We start from the raw sequence: 18,906 nt of genomic DNA, 5'->3' as shown, positions 1-18,906 counted from the left end.
TTGAACTTATTTTCATATTATATTCACATTGAGATGAACTTTCTTGTGGTTAAATACTTCCATAAGTTCTGAGTTATTTTATTGTACTATCCACTAAGGTGGAATTGCTAAAAGAAAAAAATTATGTGTTTCTACTTTTGATGTACATTGTTAAATCACCCTTGGTTAGGGTATGGGGCTTACCCCTCCCGCTAGCAGTACATAAGAGTAGTTTTTCTTGTACTCTCACCCACACTTGTACCCTAACTTGGTTTAACAACAATGTGTAATTGTTGGGTTTGTTGAATAACAAATGATGTGGTTTTCTGTTCATTTTTCTTTAGTGTCTTAATTTTCTAATGGTATATTCAATTTAAGAAGGTTACTATACAACTTGTATTGCAAACATACCCAGTTCTCAGTAAGGCAATAGTAAGTACATTAGGTTATTACCACGGCTATAAAAAATTACCACCAACCTAGTTTTAGAGTTCAGAAGTTCAAAACTTGATTTTAGGGGCTAAGATCAAGATGTCCTCTGGAGGAAATTTATTTCTTTGTCTCTGTGGTCTGAATTCCTGAGGCTGCATACTAAAATAATCATGTGTGTAGTGTTGGGACAACTCTCCCTTCATGAGCAGGAATAGTGCCCTTGAAAAAGAGGCCCCAGAAAACTACTTAGTCCCTCCCACCAGGTGAGGACACTATTGGAAGGCACGATCTATCCAGAAAGCCAGACACAGTATCCGATGACACTTGATCTTGGTCTTCTCAGTCTTTGGGACTAAAAGAAATAATAATGATGTTTATGGGCTTCCCATTCAATGGGATTTTGCTATACCTGAATGGACTAAGGTACTTCCTTTTCCATCTTCTACAGCTTCTCAATTTCCTTGGCTGCCAGTTCCCTTCCACCTGAGCCACCACTCCTACCTCTGCCTCTGTCCTCACATCTCTTCACTCTGAACCTTCTGCCCCTCTCTTTTAAGGACACTTGTGATTATGCTGGGGCCTATCCAGATTATTCAGGATAATCTCCCCATCCCAACATCCTTATTTCATCATGTCTACAAGTCCTTTTTACCATGAAAGATAGCATATAGGCACATGTTCTGGGAATGCAGACCTGATTGGGGGAGGCTCTATTCAACCTGTCACAAGAAGTTACCCTCATTTCTTCCTTGTGTAGCTTTAGTTAATCACACACTATTTTAGCTAATCCTTAGAAATGGCTGAAGATGTACAATTCCAATATTAAGCTTCATAAGTGGTGTATGCAATTTTACCCAGAGATACCACTCAAAATAAAACATAACCTCTCTACAAAGTATATAGATAACACATTTAAGATAACCATAGAGAAAAAAGATAGCACTCCCTTAAGAATATTACATACATGTTATAACTGGTATTAGGATAAACTAGAGTGCAATCAAGTGAGTAGTTCTTTCTCCTTTCCTTCTGTTACCGTTATCTCCTCTATCTCTGTGGAGGAATATTTTTGTGAATGGCTGACAGAAGAGAAACCAAAAGGCGTGGATGATCCTGAACTCCGGACCTGAGCCCATAGGGAAGCTGAGATAAACACATTTTTTTTTTTTATCCTATGAGAGAATCTAAAAATTTAGGGCTAAGTTAACAAGAGAAGAAATTTATAAAGCAGACCCTTTGGTTTCATTCCAAGTAATGCTGGGAGTTTTTTTGTTTACGTATTTGTTTTTAAGAGCAGAATTTCTGGCTCAGGAATTCCCTCTCACTGATTAAATTGGCTTTATTTCAACACATAATATTGGCTGCTTTCTAAAGACCAGCTTGCTTACCAACAATATCATCTATTCTCTATTACTAGCAAAACTGAATTATTCATCATTTCATTCTTTTCAATTGTTTGGAGACAAACTTTTCAAAAGTAAATGTCATCTATAAACTGTAGCATTCTTTCTGCATAACATCATTGTACAAGAATGCCACAACCTTTATCAGCTGTGCTTAAAAATAGTTTCTCTATAAAGTACAGGAAAATCCAGTAATTACTAATCAGAATGTATTTGATTTGCCTCTATTTAATTATCATTAAGTCACCGTCATCAGCATTGATTGCTTGATACAGTTTCTGTCATCCTTTTAAAGTTATCAGATATGCTTTAATTTATTCATTGTCATGGTATTTCTTACATAAGAAGATATCATAACAAACAGAATACATTCATTGTTTGATTTTGAAGCATACTTCTAGTAGATCATACCAAGTTTTCTTAACATATCTAAGGGAAATTAAATATGAAACAGCAAGAAAATAAGGTATGATGTTATTATTATGCAATATCATCGCCTTTGACAAAGTAGCAAAACAACTGAGTAAATAGAAATTACCTTCACCTCCCCCCACAAGTCATCTTTCTTCCTTAATGCTTCAATCCAGGCTTCTGCTCCCATAAATTTGGCATGAACTACGTGGAGGGTTCCTGTTAAATGCTTACAAGAGAGGAAGAATGTCTCATAATTGATCACCAGTGGACTGCATGAGTGATTACATGTTACTTGTGTTTCTAATGCAGGTGTTCCTAATCTGAATGGAATTTAATGAGGATAGCTACTTTAGCAGCTTTTATTCTGTGATGAAAATCAAGGCAATTATGTTAGGCTTTATATTTTATGGACTCACATAAGCATACAAGGTAAGAATTGAAGAGAACTTTTTTGTCATCTAGACCTTTACTGTCATGGCTTAAAGATCTCCAGTACTCACACTTCTTTGTGCTAGCCTACATGAGTTTGTTAATGGCCTCTGAGCTAATAATAGGCAAATCTTCTAAGATCAGAGAGGCTCTTTGCTCTTCCCACCTCTCCACTGTGCCCTTTTCTTGGTTTCACTTCCTCCCTGGCCACTGGGAAGAAGTAAAATCATATCATATCATGTCATATCTTATCAAAACTGTCGAAACTTTGAGCTCACATGCTACACTTTGCAAAGCATTTAATTCTGTTATTATCTTCCCTAGAATTATTTGCATAAATAAATCATATGTCGTAGAGTTGTGAAGAATTGTTTGACAGTGAATGAGGTGGTTAAACTTGAAAATGGACTTCATCTAAAGTGTAAAGCTGCCCCCACCCATCTGTCCATAGTATTATGGAAAAAATGTAAGAAATGTCCTCAGAAACTTTAAGTATATCAGTGCTGCTTAGAGGACCCAGAAATATTTTGCACAGATTTGATTTTTAATTGTTCTTATTATATCATAATAAAGTCTTAGCCTTATTATGCTACTAAAACATAATACAAAAGTGGATAATATATAAACAACAGAAATTTATTGCTCAGAGTCTGGAGGTTGGGAAGCCCAAGATCAAGCCCCTAGAAGATTTGCTATCTGGTGAAGTCTATAAGCAGAGTTCTAGGTCAGGGGTTCATCTCCAGGCCAGAGACCCATCTCCAGGAGTTCCACATGTCAGATCCAGCCAGTCACCCCAATATACAAATAAAGAGATGAGCGGTGGTGAAGGGAAGAGAAAGGAGGTTTATTACATGTACAGGCACACAATGAGAAGAGGCAAAGTAAGCACTTCAGCCCCTCTTCAGAGTACAGGATGAGCTTTAGAGAAAGAATTTGGGAAGAGGGTGAGCAATATGCATAACTAAACATTCCCTGATGAAGGGTGTCCGGACTGATCACTATCTCAGTTTTGGTTCACCAAGGGGTTCTGCAGAAGTTATCTCTCATTACTTGAGGGATGCAATCTGGTTCCCATGCAATGATTGATTACTCCTATTCCAAGGTGCAGCCTCATCATGATGGGTGACTGTCCTCATTTGGCTGTGTCCTGTCCTGCAAGGCTTTTGATGGTTAGTTTCAGTTCTCTGTGTAAAGATATTATCCATCAATCCTGACTTTCCTGGATTCCAAGGTGGCTGCAGAAAGAACAACTCAAAGCAAAAACAGATACAAAATGTATGCAGTGTTGCCAGGCTTTTCTCCTGCTTTTAATTACTCTTTGGATATTTAGAGACATAAGTGAGGCGTCAATGCTTTTAGCAAAAGCAGTTTCTAAGCACCTTTGATAAGGCCTTGTAGATGGCACTTTTTTGCTCCTTCACGTGGCATGGGGGCAAACAGGCTCCCTCGAGCCTCTTTTACAAAGGTACTAATCCCATTCATGAGGTAGGAGTCCTTAGGACCTCACCACCTCTAGTCCCCGCCTCTTAAAACCATTTCACTGGAGAATAGGGATCCACATATGAATAATAGGGGAGGGGGGAAATTACAAATATCAAAACTGTTATGGGCCAGTGTCGAGGGTCCTTGCCTTCACTAGCCAAAGAATTAACTTGTGAGGCAGTGAATTTACTCATGGGACGGCAAGGTTAGCACACAAGTAGGACTTATTACAGAGGAAGGAAAAGCTGCCCTTAGAGACGGATGGGGAGCCCAGAAAATTGGGAGCTCTCTGTCGTTTACAAAGGGGGATTTTTTATTTGGTCCTTTTTGTTGGGGAGGAAAGTTAGGAATCAGGAGTGGAGTGGCCTTTTGACATATCTTTGTAGAAATACACTGTGTTGAGGAGGGGAGTCAGGAGTCAGGAGTGGAGTGTTCTCTTAACATATCTCTGCAGGAACATATACACAGTTCTGTGAAAGCCTCCTGCTTATCAGCCTTGTGGCATTTTGAGGCATCCCCAGGGGGCCATGACTTGTGAAGCTGCCTGACCCTTTACAGGACAAGGGGCCCACAGAGCTCTCATGGGGGATAGGGGTACTAGCTCATTTTGTCTTCTTATCCCCCAGACCCAACAAAACCATCACTATAGGTCGAAAGTATAAATGACAATGTAACAAACACCCACAGCACCACCACACCACTGTGTAAGATCTATCAAAATATCAAAATATGCCGTTCCCTATCTAACCTATCCCTATCATATGTATTTAGTCCTTCTTATCAGAAGAAATGACTTAAATTAGTTAAGATTCATCTGCTTTTTCTATGATTTTTAACACTTATGTTTATACTCATAAAAATGCGCTATTGAGTTTTCCATTCTTGGCCCTGTTTAAAAGGAATTGTGTGTGCCTTCTGTCTTTTTCCATGTACAATATTATCATCCTAAAGTTCCTGCATATTTTTGTTTATAAGTTCTATTAATTCAGTTTCAATACTACACAGTACTCTACTATATGAATGCTTCATAAATTATCTCTCTGCCTGTGGAAGCCTTGAATATTTATTATAAGTGTTGACAAATTTAGATTTGTTTCTCTCATCATATTTTGTCTTTATTTACTCCCTTCATTTTCTGTTTCTTTTTCTCTCCTTTCTGACTGCCTCATGAATGATTTTGTATTCCATTGTTCCCCTTTACGTGTTTAATATTTATAAACTCTAATCTAGTAATGGCTGTATTAGAAATTATGACATTATTCTTAACTTATTAGAATCTAAGATTCAAAAATAAGGAACTTGTTTGTCTATTTATTCATTCAAATCATTGTTATAGCTCTTGGATACCCCAGTTTTAAAACCAACCAAAGCCCTGCCCTATGGTAAGTCCATTCTGTGAAAAATTCCCCCTTTGTGACTTTACTGTGCTCTTTATGGGTCTCTCTCACAAGGACACAGCACACACCAAAAAACTGCTTCTTAATTTGTGTGCTATTGCTATTAGGAATGTTATGGTTCCATTTTGCTTCCTATTTTAGTTTTACAATGTATTGTGATTATTTAGCGAATATTTGTGCAAGCTTTCTTTCTTTGTTCTTCATTCTTCTTGCATCTTAGATTTTTCACCTAGAATCATTTTCCTTTTACTTGAAGCAGATTCTTTGTGGAGGTGTTGCAAACTCTGGCTGTTTTTATTTTCTAAAGTAAACTTCAGCTCACCTCCTTTTAAAGAGATATATTTGCTGAATATACAGTTGTAGGCTGACAGTTGTCTTTGTTCTGCAATTTGAAGATATTCCGCTCTCATCTAACTTCAACTGTTGCAGCTGAGAAATCTTTCATAATTCTACTTGTTCCTTTGAAAGTGCCTTTTTTTTTCTTTTTAAAGACTTTGTTTGTCTTTAGATGTGTTTGGATGCCCATTTGTTTTTGGAATATAGTCTTTTTACTTTGAAGGTTAATATTTTCATCAGTTTTGGAAATTTAACATTTTTATCCTTTCAAATATTATGTACTCATTATGTCTTTGCTTTCCTCCTGAAATTCAAGACACACATTAGAACCTCTCTATTTTATCTGCTTCTTAAATTACTCTCACATTTTCCATCTTATCTTTGCTTAGTAGATTGTAGGTACGTTTTTTATACTTTATTTTTGTTATTGTTGTCATGGGGGTACATTGTGACATTTACAAAATTTCTTACAATGTATCATAGTTGAACTCACCCCCTCGGTCATTCTCTTTTAACCCCCAACCCCCCACCTTACTCCTGAAATAGTTTCAGCAGGTCTCATTATTCCATTTTCATACCCGGGTACAGAATATTTTTAAATCTTTATTCTTATTCATTAGTTCTCCCTTCAGTTATTTCTAATACCCTGTAGTGGGCATGTATGTGTGCATTGAATTTTTAATTTATTTTAATCACACATCTTATTATTGAACATTACTTCTATCATTTATCCCATTACAGTGTCTTGCTCCTGTTCATCTTTTTTGATCTTTCTTGTACTTCTTTAAAAATTTATTGAAACATACCGGACATCACTCTTTCCTATAGTACACCTAGTAACTCCACCTGCTGGATTTTTCTGTCTTTTCTTGCTGCTACCTCTGAATCATGGCATATGGTTTCCTTGTCTATGTTTTGGTGCTTGATTAAGAGCTTATATTTTCTGGAAACTTACCTATGGGAATTCTTATCAGTTGGGATGAGGCTACCCAACTAGCAGGCAAGTTTATTCAGAGAATTTACATTTGCTTCTGCTAGACAGCTGGAAGCCCTATCAATGCAGAACCATGTTGTCTAGGTTTTCCTTGAGGATTTTGATCACTAGAGTGCTATGTGTAAGGATATAAACCCTAGTGGGAGCTGAAATAATTCTCCACCCAGCACCAAGGATTCAGAGTTCATTTTCCAACCTGTGCTCTAGAAAATGTCTGGGAGATTTTAGTTCACTCAAAAGGCTTTGGTGTTCCAACACTTTTGAGTAGCTCTCTTACCAATCTTGGAGTATAATCTTTGTTTTTTATGCTCCTTGGAAAAAACACAACTCCAGGTTACCTGAGGTCAGCAAAAGCCATGCAGAATCTGACTATAGAGCTCTGTTTACATCTCCAACTTTCTACCTTTTTCTTAGTTTTTAGCTTCTGAAAAATCTTACCTGCTGGCTTATATGCATTTGGATATAGTTACACATAAGTTATCTTAAGTTGTGATCTGGCAATTCAGGTTTTCTTCTATAAGAAACTTGGTCATATTTTTAAACTGCTGTGCTAATAGAGTCTAAAGAATAAATGATCAATTTAAAAACCTACTTCAGAACACCTCTAAGAAGCAATGTGCACATTCTGATTCCTTATCTGTACCATCTCCAGTGTTTAATAGTGTTTAAAATATGTCTTTCAATAAAAAGTATATATCCATACATATAGGTGTCATATACATGATAACTGTATCTCAGCACTGTCCTAGCTTAGGAGTGTGGGACAGACACTCCCTGTTGAGTATTTACTGGGTCGTCTTCACTCTACCAAGTTTCACAATGAACTTGCACCACCATCTGTGGAATATTTAAATGCAGTACATTCTGTGCAATGAAAAAAAAAAAGAAAAAGGTTTTGGGGCAGGAATTTTTGAAAGATGCTAACTTCCTAGTGGATAAATGTAATCAAGTATATATGAAACGTTAACTCAGAAACACAAGAGGGGGAATTTTTCATAAAAGAGCTCATGGCCACTTTGAGCCAAGAAGTTGGATATGAGTGGAAATTACTGCTACTCCTCTATGGTTTGTTATAGCCAATTTTTTTGCTATACTTGGCATTCATTTGCTGTTTCTTAGTGTCAAAACATTAACATGCTAGCAAAAAATCAAATAGGAACCAACATGGCTTCTGCATTACACTAACATATTTCGCCATATGCTAATGTCATGCAGACTAATTTCACACTGTAGCAATATGTGCTATTGAGGAATACACTCGACTAACAGCCTCACTCTCTAAATAAGGAAAAGGAAATTTAGAGAAGTTAAATAACCTGGCCGAAGTTCTTCAGCTAATAAGTGGCAAAACCTGGGATTTGAGCAGAGTGATTCCTTAAGCTCCTATCATGTTCTTCTTTGATGTAATATATCAGGAAAGATAAAGGCTCACCTTTTTAAAAGGGATGATGAAGTGTGATGAGGATTATTGCTGCATGGGTCTTGTTGACTATCTTTTAGAATTTTACTATTAAAAAGTTACTTATGGTAGAATTAGAATAAAATGATCTTAGATGGATAAAGCATTTTAAACGTTTAATTGCTAATTGCTTTTTCCTTGTGTTAAAAAATGTATGTCTCATTTGTTTAAGTAATGTGACATACTGAGCACTGTTGCTTCAGCTTACTTTGATGTTTGTTCACATGAATGAGATAGAAGAAAGGGTATGCAGATCACTGAGTTATCTCTTCATTCTTATAATCTTTATTGAGTGCTGCCTAGTTGCTGAGCTGCATCGCTGGACAAAATAATCTGTGCTGTTGGGAGTTTATATTCTCAAAGGAAAATAATATACAAATAAAAAGATAATACTGAATTACAACAAGTGTTGTTAGGACAAATAAAACAGTTTCAGGGTGCTGTTGGTAGAGGTAGTACATGACATTTCTGTAATCATTGAGTGACGTGATGGAGGAATCCATTTGCATTTCTGGAGGAAGACCCTTCAGAACTGTACATGGTATAGTAGAGGGCAAATAATAAAGTGAGCCTGAGAGGGGTGTTGGAAAGGAGACCACAGAGGTAAATGGGAGTCAGATCATCACAAGGCATGATAAGTTTTGAGTTTCATTATAAATGAGATAGAGAGCCACTGATGGATTTTGAACAGTGATATATAAATAATTTGTAACTTCAAATTTTCATACTGACTCTATGGAGGATAGGTTTTGTATGTGTCTGTGTATGTGTGTGTTTGTATCTGTGTGTGCAGAGTTAGGAAGCAGTGGGATGCAAGGATGAACATCCTCAGAATAGTTCACATAATTCAAATTTGGAGTAAGGTGACAGTAATGGAAGTGGTATAAAACAGTCAGATTCAGATTTCATATTAAAGGTAGAAACAGCATAATTTGCTGATATAGATGCTTCATAAAAACATCCAAAATTCTGTAAACAGAATAGGAAGAAATAGCAAGAGTAATGAGCTCTTTGTTGAATACAGAAATGTCAGTAAAAAATTGGAATAATGTCCTAACACATTCCACATTCCACTTTGTAAGATTCAAATTTCTGCTTTTAACCCAGATCATCTACAATGCTTGTATCACAGTATTGGTTTTCAAACTTCGCTATTTGCAGAACCCTTAAAAAAAGGGGGGGGAATATCTTACATCATATCATAATATGCATAATATAAAGTTTATTTTATTCACATAAAGTGCTTTACATAAGTCTGAGTCTGGAACAGTTATGAATTTAATCAGTAAAATAATAAGTTTATATTGAAGAATATTTTGGAAGTTAGTGCCTTTAAGAAGCTTAATTTGTTGGATGGCATGACTGAATAGATGGATGAACTTATTTAGAGATGACTGAAAGTTTCAAGAAATAACACATGGGAAACATCAATACCAAACAATTTACCTCAGCATAGAAAGGAGAAAGCTTTGGTCACATGACTCTAGTGTTGGATAATCACCATTAACCTTCCCTAACCTTCATCTGCCGCTGACCTCTAATTCAATCACACAGAGCAATGAACTCACATCTGACACAATCAGAATTAATAACCTCTTTTTTCCCCACTCTCTATGTTCCTAATTTAATAGAACTGATGTGAGAATGCAAGAGCACTTTTCTTAAATACAAAAAAACAATCAATTAAACTCCTAATTTTCACCCTTTGTTGTTTTTTTGAGCTCACTTTGGGAGCTTCCTGTGTTTTAGAAGAGCAAATACTGAATGATCTCATTGTCATCATTGTCATCCACAGTGTATGATTTTTGGAATACTCAATGACTGGGAGCCATGTACAAATGAGTTGATACTATTAACTGAATTTTTACTCATTGATTATAAACTCACCAGTTCAAACAAGTTATGACAGATTGCTCAAAGGCATCACACAGATTTAAATATATAACCACTGTTTCCATGAATCAACTCTACTCCTCCCACTCTCATAATCATTCAGGTATAGCTGTATTATTCTGGAAAGAAACACAAAACAAAATGCTTTCAAAACCAAGAAGAAAGGGAGCAATGAAGTAATATCTCTCAATTCCAAATTTTATCCATGTCTTATAAATTTTCATTTGTAGATAATTTTTCAGAAAGTTTTTGTCTATAAAGCAAAGTGGACATAAAACAAAAATGAGCATAAAATGAGATTTTCCTGATAAGGATCTCAACAGATCTTTTACTTTTGACAAATAAGTTTCTTCCTGAGGACCTGCAGAAACTTTCTCCTCACTTTACAGGATCACTGCCCCTTTCTTTTCTCCTCACTGTTTCTGCCTAGTTTCTACTCCCTGCCACACAATTGCTAACTAGTCATCCTTTTGGCTTTCAGAGATGCCTCATCTTTGAATTTATGGACATATTCTTCACATGCTAAAAGGAAGTTCTTACTTATCCTTGTGTTTGATTATCCTATTGATCTTACAGACACTGTTTCCTGAAGTTCAGGTTAAGGTCATGATTTGTGAAACTACAGGGAATTAGTAGTCATTGTGACATCTGCTTTTACCGACTCTAAATAATACATGGTGACTAATTGTTGTATTTCCTGATCCTTGCGCAATAATACATGTGGTTAAAAACATCCTAACCCTTTATAATTAAAATCATTCTCAAGGACTGAATTCCAGAAAAGTAACAAATGTAGTACTGCTGTGCATGACTTTTAAAATATTTGAATATGACCCACATGAAAGAAAAAGACTGCAGGAAAAGACAAGTACTTAACAACAAGAAAACGAGTCAATCTATTGATGTGAAATTAAGCAGCTTAATTTTGTTGGTTAAAGGTGAATAATGCAAAAGATAAATCAATGAATAAATGCCTCTTAAAGAGAGGAAAAGCCATTTTATTTCTCTGAAATTATAATATCATGATCCTTGTAAACAGTCATTTCAACAAAAGGGTCTCTAGAAACTGTTGGACATATATCGTGTTGTTTTAATGAACTAATAAGATAAAGCTTTTGCACAATATTTTCAAACTTTGTTTCCATGTCAGAGTCAATGCTTCATTATAGAGACGAGCAAGTCCTCTCTCTGTTTAGCCTTAAACCTTAAACACTTGCATTTCTGATAAGGAAGTCCTTATGTGCAAAGGTGTCCGTGGCCAATCCGAGATCAGTGCAAAAAAGCTTTTCATTCTGAATAAAATGGAAATGGTAATTTCTTATGGGAAGTAAAGGAGTGAATCCCCATTAAGGGGAAAATGTTTTCTTGGAAATTCTTTCATAAACTCCGTAATTAATGTCAGTAAATTGCTTTTTTTTATAACCGTGACCTTTTCAAAGACATGCTGAATATGCTCAAATTATACTTTTAATCACATTTCAGGTTGTACTTGAGATTTATTTAAATTAGCTATTAAATACATTGCTATAATTTTATCCTGTGGATGCTCATGGTAGCCCTTGAAATATCTTCTAGCAACCCGTTTATCCAAATTTCCTCCGCAATTCAAATTATTCTCTATCTCACTCCCTTTTACCGCCCCTCTTCCCCTCCATATTTGGCTTCTTATATTTTTTGATATTTCCTTCTATTCTTCTCTATAAATGATTAATATATGCTTAATTCACCAGTGGAGGCACTTTTCTAAAAAAAAAGCTTATTAGACAAACAGGTTCTTGTAATATCAGACATCGGATATCATCTTACTTCTTAGCTATATTCCCTGCGTGCCTAGAAAATTTTAAGTATGTAAAGACAAAGAGAATCCATCTAATATCTTTTTCTTGATGTTTTATGGCTTTGTAAGATCTGGCATTGTCAATTTTGTTCTAAGTTTTTGAGTCATACAGAAATTTGACTTTATAGCTATGGTCCAACATTTTTCCTTTCTTTATGATATTTTCCTAGTTCTTCTCATCTTTTACTCCATCCATCTTCTTGTTTCTGATCATAGTTGGAAATGGACAACCAATTTAAGGCATAACAGGGTAGAAAAAATTTGTAGATTTTTATGAGTGAAGCTAGGTGACTGGCACAGGAGTAGTAAATATCATAACAGACATAGATCCAGATCAGCATTCAGGTTGAGTTAGCAAAAGCCAGATGATGTATGTGTCAAAGTTGCTGGATGGTAGAAAAAGCATTCAAACCAGGACAAGAGGTCAATGTAAGAAGAAAGACAGATGCCAGGGTCTTTGATACATGGTCAGAAAGCCTTCAGGCAGACACTTTCTAATAAATTAAAGGCAAATATCCCAGGAGTGCCTTCCATGGAATTGTAGTCCCATGCAGTTAGAACTCAATAGTCAAGTAAATTTGCAAAGGGCCAATGGCTTTCTTCCAGTTATGGAAGCCATGGTGAACTCTAAGAAACTATAGGTTATATACTTCTATGCTTTGGATCAATTTTATTCATGTAGCTTTTCTCAAGTGCCTCTAAGTGGTTGACATTCTTTGAATGAACACTCTTTGAAGCCTCAGACACATTCTTACCACCTCTTCTCTCAGCTTTACGTTTACAGCATTAAGTTCTTTATGCCCCAGGGTTCTTTCCTTAAATAGTCTCTCCAGCTGTTCCTTCCTTCCTTGCTGTTACCATGCATGTTTATCTTAGTGATATTCAATATCAATAGTAGTCAGAAGAGATAGACATATCAATAGGAGTAGGTATACTTTCAAAAATCAGAACTCAACATTGTAATTTAAATTTTTAATTATCAAAATTACTTTATATCAAACTTTCAAAGACAGATTTAAAGCAAGGTTGTCTTAAGTAACAAAACAAAATCTAGGTACTAATAAGTTAAGAAACACAAAGTTAGATCCTCATGAGGCCTTAGGCATTGTGACAGACAAAGTCTAACTGTTTCTCTGGCCTCTAATGTACCATAGCCAGGCACAGCCATGCAATTATTTGAAAAGAAATAAAAACTTGTCCTCGTTTTGAAAGGCTTTCTGGTATAACATAAAAATGCATTGGAAAACAAGAGAGAGCTCCAGAGGACAGTTGTCTGACCTCAGACAAGACAATTACTCTTGGTGGACCTTAGTCTCTTCAAACACAAAATGAGTGCATGGGATTAGATAAATCTCTACCTGTATGAATTTAATATCTCTTCTCTACTTAAAAATCTTTAATGCACATACTTCATTCCCTGGTGTTAGTTACAGAATCAATTCACCTTTTAGCTCGGTATTTCAGAGCTTCAGTAATCTGTCACAAATCTCTTAGCAAATCTTCTTTTACTGGTGATACTCTCTCCTCTGCTCTTGTTAGGTTTTCTAGATCACTGTCACCTGAGTACCTTTTTCTGTTCTCATCACAAAGCCTTAATTATTGACTCTGGAAAAGATTCATGTGTTCTTGTCTGTACTGGAGTTTGAACTCAGGGCCTTGCACTTTCTAGGCAGGTGCTAAACCACTTGAGCCATACCCTCAGCCATTTTTGCTTTAGATATTAAAAAAAATAATTTATCATGCTATTTGTCCTGGAACCAGTCTTAGACTGCCATTCTCTTATCTATTTCTCCCTACTAGCTGGGTTTACGGGTGTGTCCCTGGCTTGTTTTGTTGAGATGGGATCTTTCAAAGGCTAACTTTTTGCCCTGGCTAGCTTTGAGCTAAGATCCTTTTAATATTTGTTTCCCAAGTAGCTGAGATTTAGAAGTCATCTCTTGAAAATTCCTTGCCATTTCTTTGCCAACACATGCCTATCCATATCTTACTTTTCAGAATTTAATTAACATACCATACCTGCCTGCGAGGTTCTTACTATAATTCTGAATAGCATAATTTCTTTCTATTAAATTTTCTGTATCAAAAATTTATATGCTGCTATATGTTCCTTGTAATTTAAGGCCTTGTATTATTAAGTACGTTTTATTTCTCCCCAAGTAAGTTGTACATGCTAGAAACTCTTGTGCTTCAATAGTTTTCTCCTAATACCTAGTAAAATATACTCCCCACAGTCAATAATAGATGCTGATGAATCTCTAGATGTTACTTAATCTTGGAAGATCCTTAAATCTGTCACAAATGGCTTGCTGAGGCTCCTTTTACTCTATTCAGATGGAAATCATGAACAGACAAGGGTCAGCTCCCTTACTGTTGGTACCCCTATACTTTTTAGGCTCGTGGGCAGGGTTTGCCAACCCAGAGGCATATAGCTCTAAATGCTGAGGTGAGAGGCTTATTGCTCTGGGATTGGAGTGGCAGAAGCCAAGAATCCAGTAGCTAATTTTACACTTCCCGAAATTCTGATGGCAAGAATCTTTGGCTCTTAACCCTTTGTGGCTCTTAGGAACTCTTCTGATGACTGGGACATGCAGCTATCACCTTTACCTTTTTATAATTTCTTGTCCTTCACAGTCTCAGTTTCCCCATGGTATCTAATATCAGCCACTCTCTAGAACTCTTCAGCTGCCTTCTTGCTGTGGCAGGTAGCCTGGGACTAGAAGCCCCAGGAGTTCACCCAATCATCATGCAAAAGCTCTCAGCTCACTCTACCCAAGATAAACACCCTAAGTAGGCAATAAATGTGGCATTTATACACAATGGAATTTTACTCAGCCACAAAGAAGAATGAAATTTTGTCATTCACAGGTAAATGGATAGAACAGGAGAACATCATGTTTTGGCTCAGAAAGGCCAAAAGCCACATGTTCTCCCTCATGTGCAGATTATAGACCTACAACAAATGCAGTAATATTACCGGACACAGGTCACACTAAGGGGAGGCCATGCATGGGAGGGACAGAGCAAGGGAAGGAAACTAAAATCTTGAATGTGGTAGGTGCGCTTACTGTACAGGAATGAATGCAGAAATCTTAAACTGGAAGGGGACTAGGGAGGAGTGAAGAAGACTGGAAGAGATTAACCAATTGGGGTTGTAATACATAGATGCATGGAAACAACAAGGAAATTCCTTGTGTAGCTATCTTTATCTTGAACTAGCAAAACAGTCATGTTTTCTTTTTATCTTTTATGTTTTTTCTTCTACAATAATCAAAGAATAGGAGGGTGGAGCAGGTTCGGGGGTGGGGGGGATTGGCACCAGTGGTAGGGGAAAGTGGCAGAGGAAGGGATAGGAGGATGAACGCAGTGCAAATAATGTGTACACATGTAAATGCAAAAATGATACTTATTGAAACTGTTCCAGGAATCAGGGAAGAGAGGATAAAAGAGAGCAGTGGAGGGAGTGACTTCAAGTATGATATATCTGGTACATTGTAAGAACCTTTGTAAATGTCACCATATACTCCCACCCATCACAACAATAAAAGATGAAAAAAAAATGAGACAAATCACCAGGAGAAAGTGTACAGAAGAGAAGTCCCCCAGACTAATCCCAAAGGTGTAGAAAATGGGCTGCTTAAATAGCCAGAAGAGGGAGATGTTTCATGCTTGTGCATGGATTATAATTCTACCAATTACAGCCCCCATAAGTACAGCTTCTAGCTCCACCAATCACAAGTCTTATATATGAAGCAATCATAGGTCTCACATAAGGACCAATGACAAGCCTTGCATTGCACAAATCACAGGCTTTTTGCAGTCACTGAAGAGACACACCTCCCCGCCCCCCATCGTGAGTGAGAATAGCTACAGGGTAGGCAGGGTCATCAAGGCTCGCTGAAGTTTGTCTTCTTGTCTTGACGGGAGTGGAGTCTTCCAAAGCTGGTGCAAATTGCCTGGAGTGGTGGTGGCCAGAGTAAGGCCTCATGAAGCAGGTGTTCTGGTGTCAACAGTAACACAGTGGCACTGGTCCTTGAAGCTGGAGTGGCATTTCCTCAGAGTGATTATGGAGTGTTCAAGACAGCCAGACTTCCCTGAGGGCAGACTTGCAGGTTGCCACAGAAGGTGCTGGTATGTTAATAGCTCCCCGTTTGAGGCAGCAGGGCACACAGGAAACAGTCTGTCACCTCTCCATTGAGCACCCACAATTTACCCATTTAAAACATCTAAAGGTCTTTACAATAAACACCTAGGAAATTAATATTCTTAACAGCATTTAATAATGCTTAACTCCTAGTCAAATACCCTTAGGGAAAGTTGAGTCCTTCTATCTGTCCCAAATCTTAGTAGAGTCTATTTATAACAAATTAGAGGCTTCATCACAACAATCAAGATGGTACATCCTTAATAAGCCATGAGAGATGTGATTGTACTCTTTAAAACTGTTGCACTAAACTTTCTCAGTTTTCCAATGTATTTGAATTAAAAACTAATTCAAATTCTTTATCTTCACATTTGAACTAATATTCTGCATTTCTTGATTCAAGACACTTTAAGTGCATAAAAACATGAAAAAGCAAAAGCTCATAATTCAGCTCCAGAATATCTTAATTATACATTTTTCATTTGCTTTTGCTAAAAGTATCTTTCTTTTTGAATATATTACATTCTAGAAATTAAAGAACAGTAGATAGGTCAGTCGTAATTTTTGGACTCTAAATTTGTGCTCAAAGACATTCTTTAGCTAATTTTGCTGATCATTTATCTAAAGATGACACCATTCTTAATTGGTTTACATCACATTTTTAAATTATCTGCTTATTCATTTTGTATTTGTTTATCATCTGTTTCATCCTACTCCAGTGCAAGCATCATGTACACATACACACTAATCATTGTGATTACCACCTTGTCTAGGTCACTCTGCACTGACATGTTCTAGTCATCACTGTATCACCAGGGTCTATGGAAGTGCTTACATGTGTTTTTTTAAATAACTTTGTTTTACATTCATTTTATTTGCTGGATCTAGAGCAAGTCATTTTTTTCCTTACTTGGCCTAAACCATACCACTTTTTAAATAGAAAAGTCTATTGCAGTGTGTTTTAAACATGTGTACCTCCAAACTGCAATTTCCCAGAAACTAACTTGTAGTGACTGTGAAAGAAGAGACCAGAATAGACAGGAAACTCTACACTTCCTACCTCACTCCCATTCTTACCTAACCTAGGGACACAAGTTAGGGGAAGAAGATGATTCAAATACAATTTTGTTTAAAACTTTTTACAATTTAAAATTTTAAGAAACTTTTGTAATTTCTAAAAAAAAAAAAAAACTCCTAAGCTAGATCATTTCCATAAATCTTTCTAGAGTCCATATTATTTTTCTGTTTTTTTAAACTTTCACATACATGAGCAAACACTGAAAGAAAAATGATTCTCTTTACTGTTGTGCAAACTTTAACCTAGAAGTGATAGCATTTGTGTCTTATAAAAAGTAAAAATGCCCTTCTATATTTGCAGTACTGGAGTGCAAACTCAAGGCTTTGCCCTTGGCTAGGCAAGCGCTCTATGACTTGAGCCACAGCCCCAGGGCATTTTGTATTTGGGCCAGTCTCCAGACCTCTTGTATGGTTCTCATGCTTCTAACGGGTCAAGCAGAAACAGTGTGTCCACAGCCACTATCCAATATTTTGAGAAACTAAAGAGAGATACTCAGCTGTCATCAGTTTAGTCATGGTCACAGTCAAATGCTGCTGAGTTGATTCTGTTACTCTTCTTACAGTGGCACCTTGATGGCAATTACTTCTCTCCTTGATGCGATGGTTATATGTTTGCCCTGATTGTTATGTAGCAGTTGTTTAGCTAATGCCTTTGACAATGACATATAACCAACTATAGATATCAAACTTGAAATCAGAATTATCCTAGCATTTCAGAAAGCTCTTTCCCATTCTTCTTAATCACGTTTATCAAACTGAGCATGTGGGCTAAATAGCACTCACATAAATACTTTTAACTTAGCAGTTATTTTGATTGGGGAAAGTTTAACTTTTCCATTAGATCATGTTTGACAGAACATTTTTGGTAAAATGAGCCGCATCATAACCAAAAATACTTATGAAATCTACGGAAATATGAGCTATTATTTACATTGAGTATTTCTAGAAGTAGCAAAACCAATTTTTATTATTATTTATTCTCAGACTTTCATTAAGTACTAAATTGTGTAATTTAATTCTCGCATAAATCTTGTCAGTTAGATATTGTTTTGCCTCAAGAGAGGTTAAGTTGGCAGTGAAAAGTCACACAGCCGTTAAATGGTCCAAGGACATTTCAAATTCAGATATACTTAACTTTTATCCTGTTCATTGACAGGATATCAAGGTTTTTAAACTGATAGTGGAATTTCTTAATTGATCTAGGGATTATCAATCAAAGAGAGAAATGGGAACATAAATGAGGTATCCTGAAGCAGAATTTTCCATGCAGAAATAATATACTCTCTCTCATGAGTTCTCTATTATAGTTTTCCAGAGTTCTGGAAACAAAATTAACAAAATTCCTTAACACTTTTCCCTCTCATCACCCTGTTTTCACCATACATAGTAAAACATAGTAATAAATTTTGTTCTAAGGCTAAGTGAAATAAAGGAGGACAGAAAAAAAGCAACGTATAGAAATCAGTAAACTAGGAGTTGAACATTACTGGATTTGTCTAACATAAAATTCTAATGCAGTGGAGAATAGTGTTTTAGGGACGAACCACTCCAAAGACACAGCATGCAAATTTGTGATTCATAAAATTAATAATTTTCAAATTCTAGCTAAGAGCAAATCCCATTTTCTAAGAAA

The 18,906-nt window shown here is 36.4% G+C and overlaps 1 protein-coding gene across 2 annotated transcripts in view; it reads left to right on the top strand.

Moving 5' to 3' along the window:
- The window catches only part of Pik3c2g (phosphatidylinositol-4-phosphate 3-kinase catalytic subunit type 2 gamma), a 271,944-nt gene that overhangs the window by 86,721 nt on the left and 166,317 nt on the right, over positions 1 to 18,906 (top strand). Inside the window, exon 2 of one of the 2 annotated variants that reach the window (XM_074075978.1) lies at positions 2,538 to 2,657. The exons of the other annotated variant lie outside the window; for it this stretch is intronic. Within the exon in view, the coding sequence (XP_073932079.1) occupies positions 2,635 to 2,657 (23 nt within the window). The 5' untranslated portion in view covers positions 2,538 to 2,634. The remainder of the gene's footprint in view (positions 1 to 2,537; positions 2,658 to 18,906) is intronic. 2 annotated transcript variants of the gene reach the window in all.

Source organism: Castor canadensis, chromosome 6 (assembly GCF_047511655.1).
Source record: "Castor canadensis chromosome 6, mCasCan1.hap1v2, whole genome shotgun sequence".
Taxonomy (NCBI): Eukaryota; Metazoa; Chordata; class Mammalia; order Rodentia; family Castoridae; genus Castor; species Castor canadensis.
Note: the sequence above shows the minus strand (reverse complement) of the source record. Positions and strands in the feature narration are given on the sequence as shown.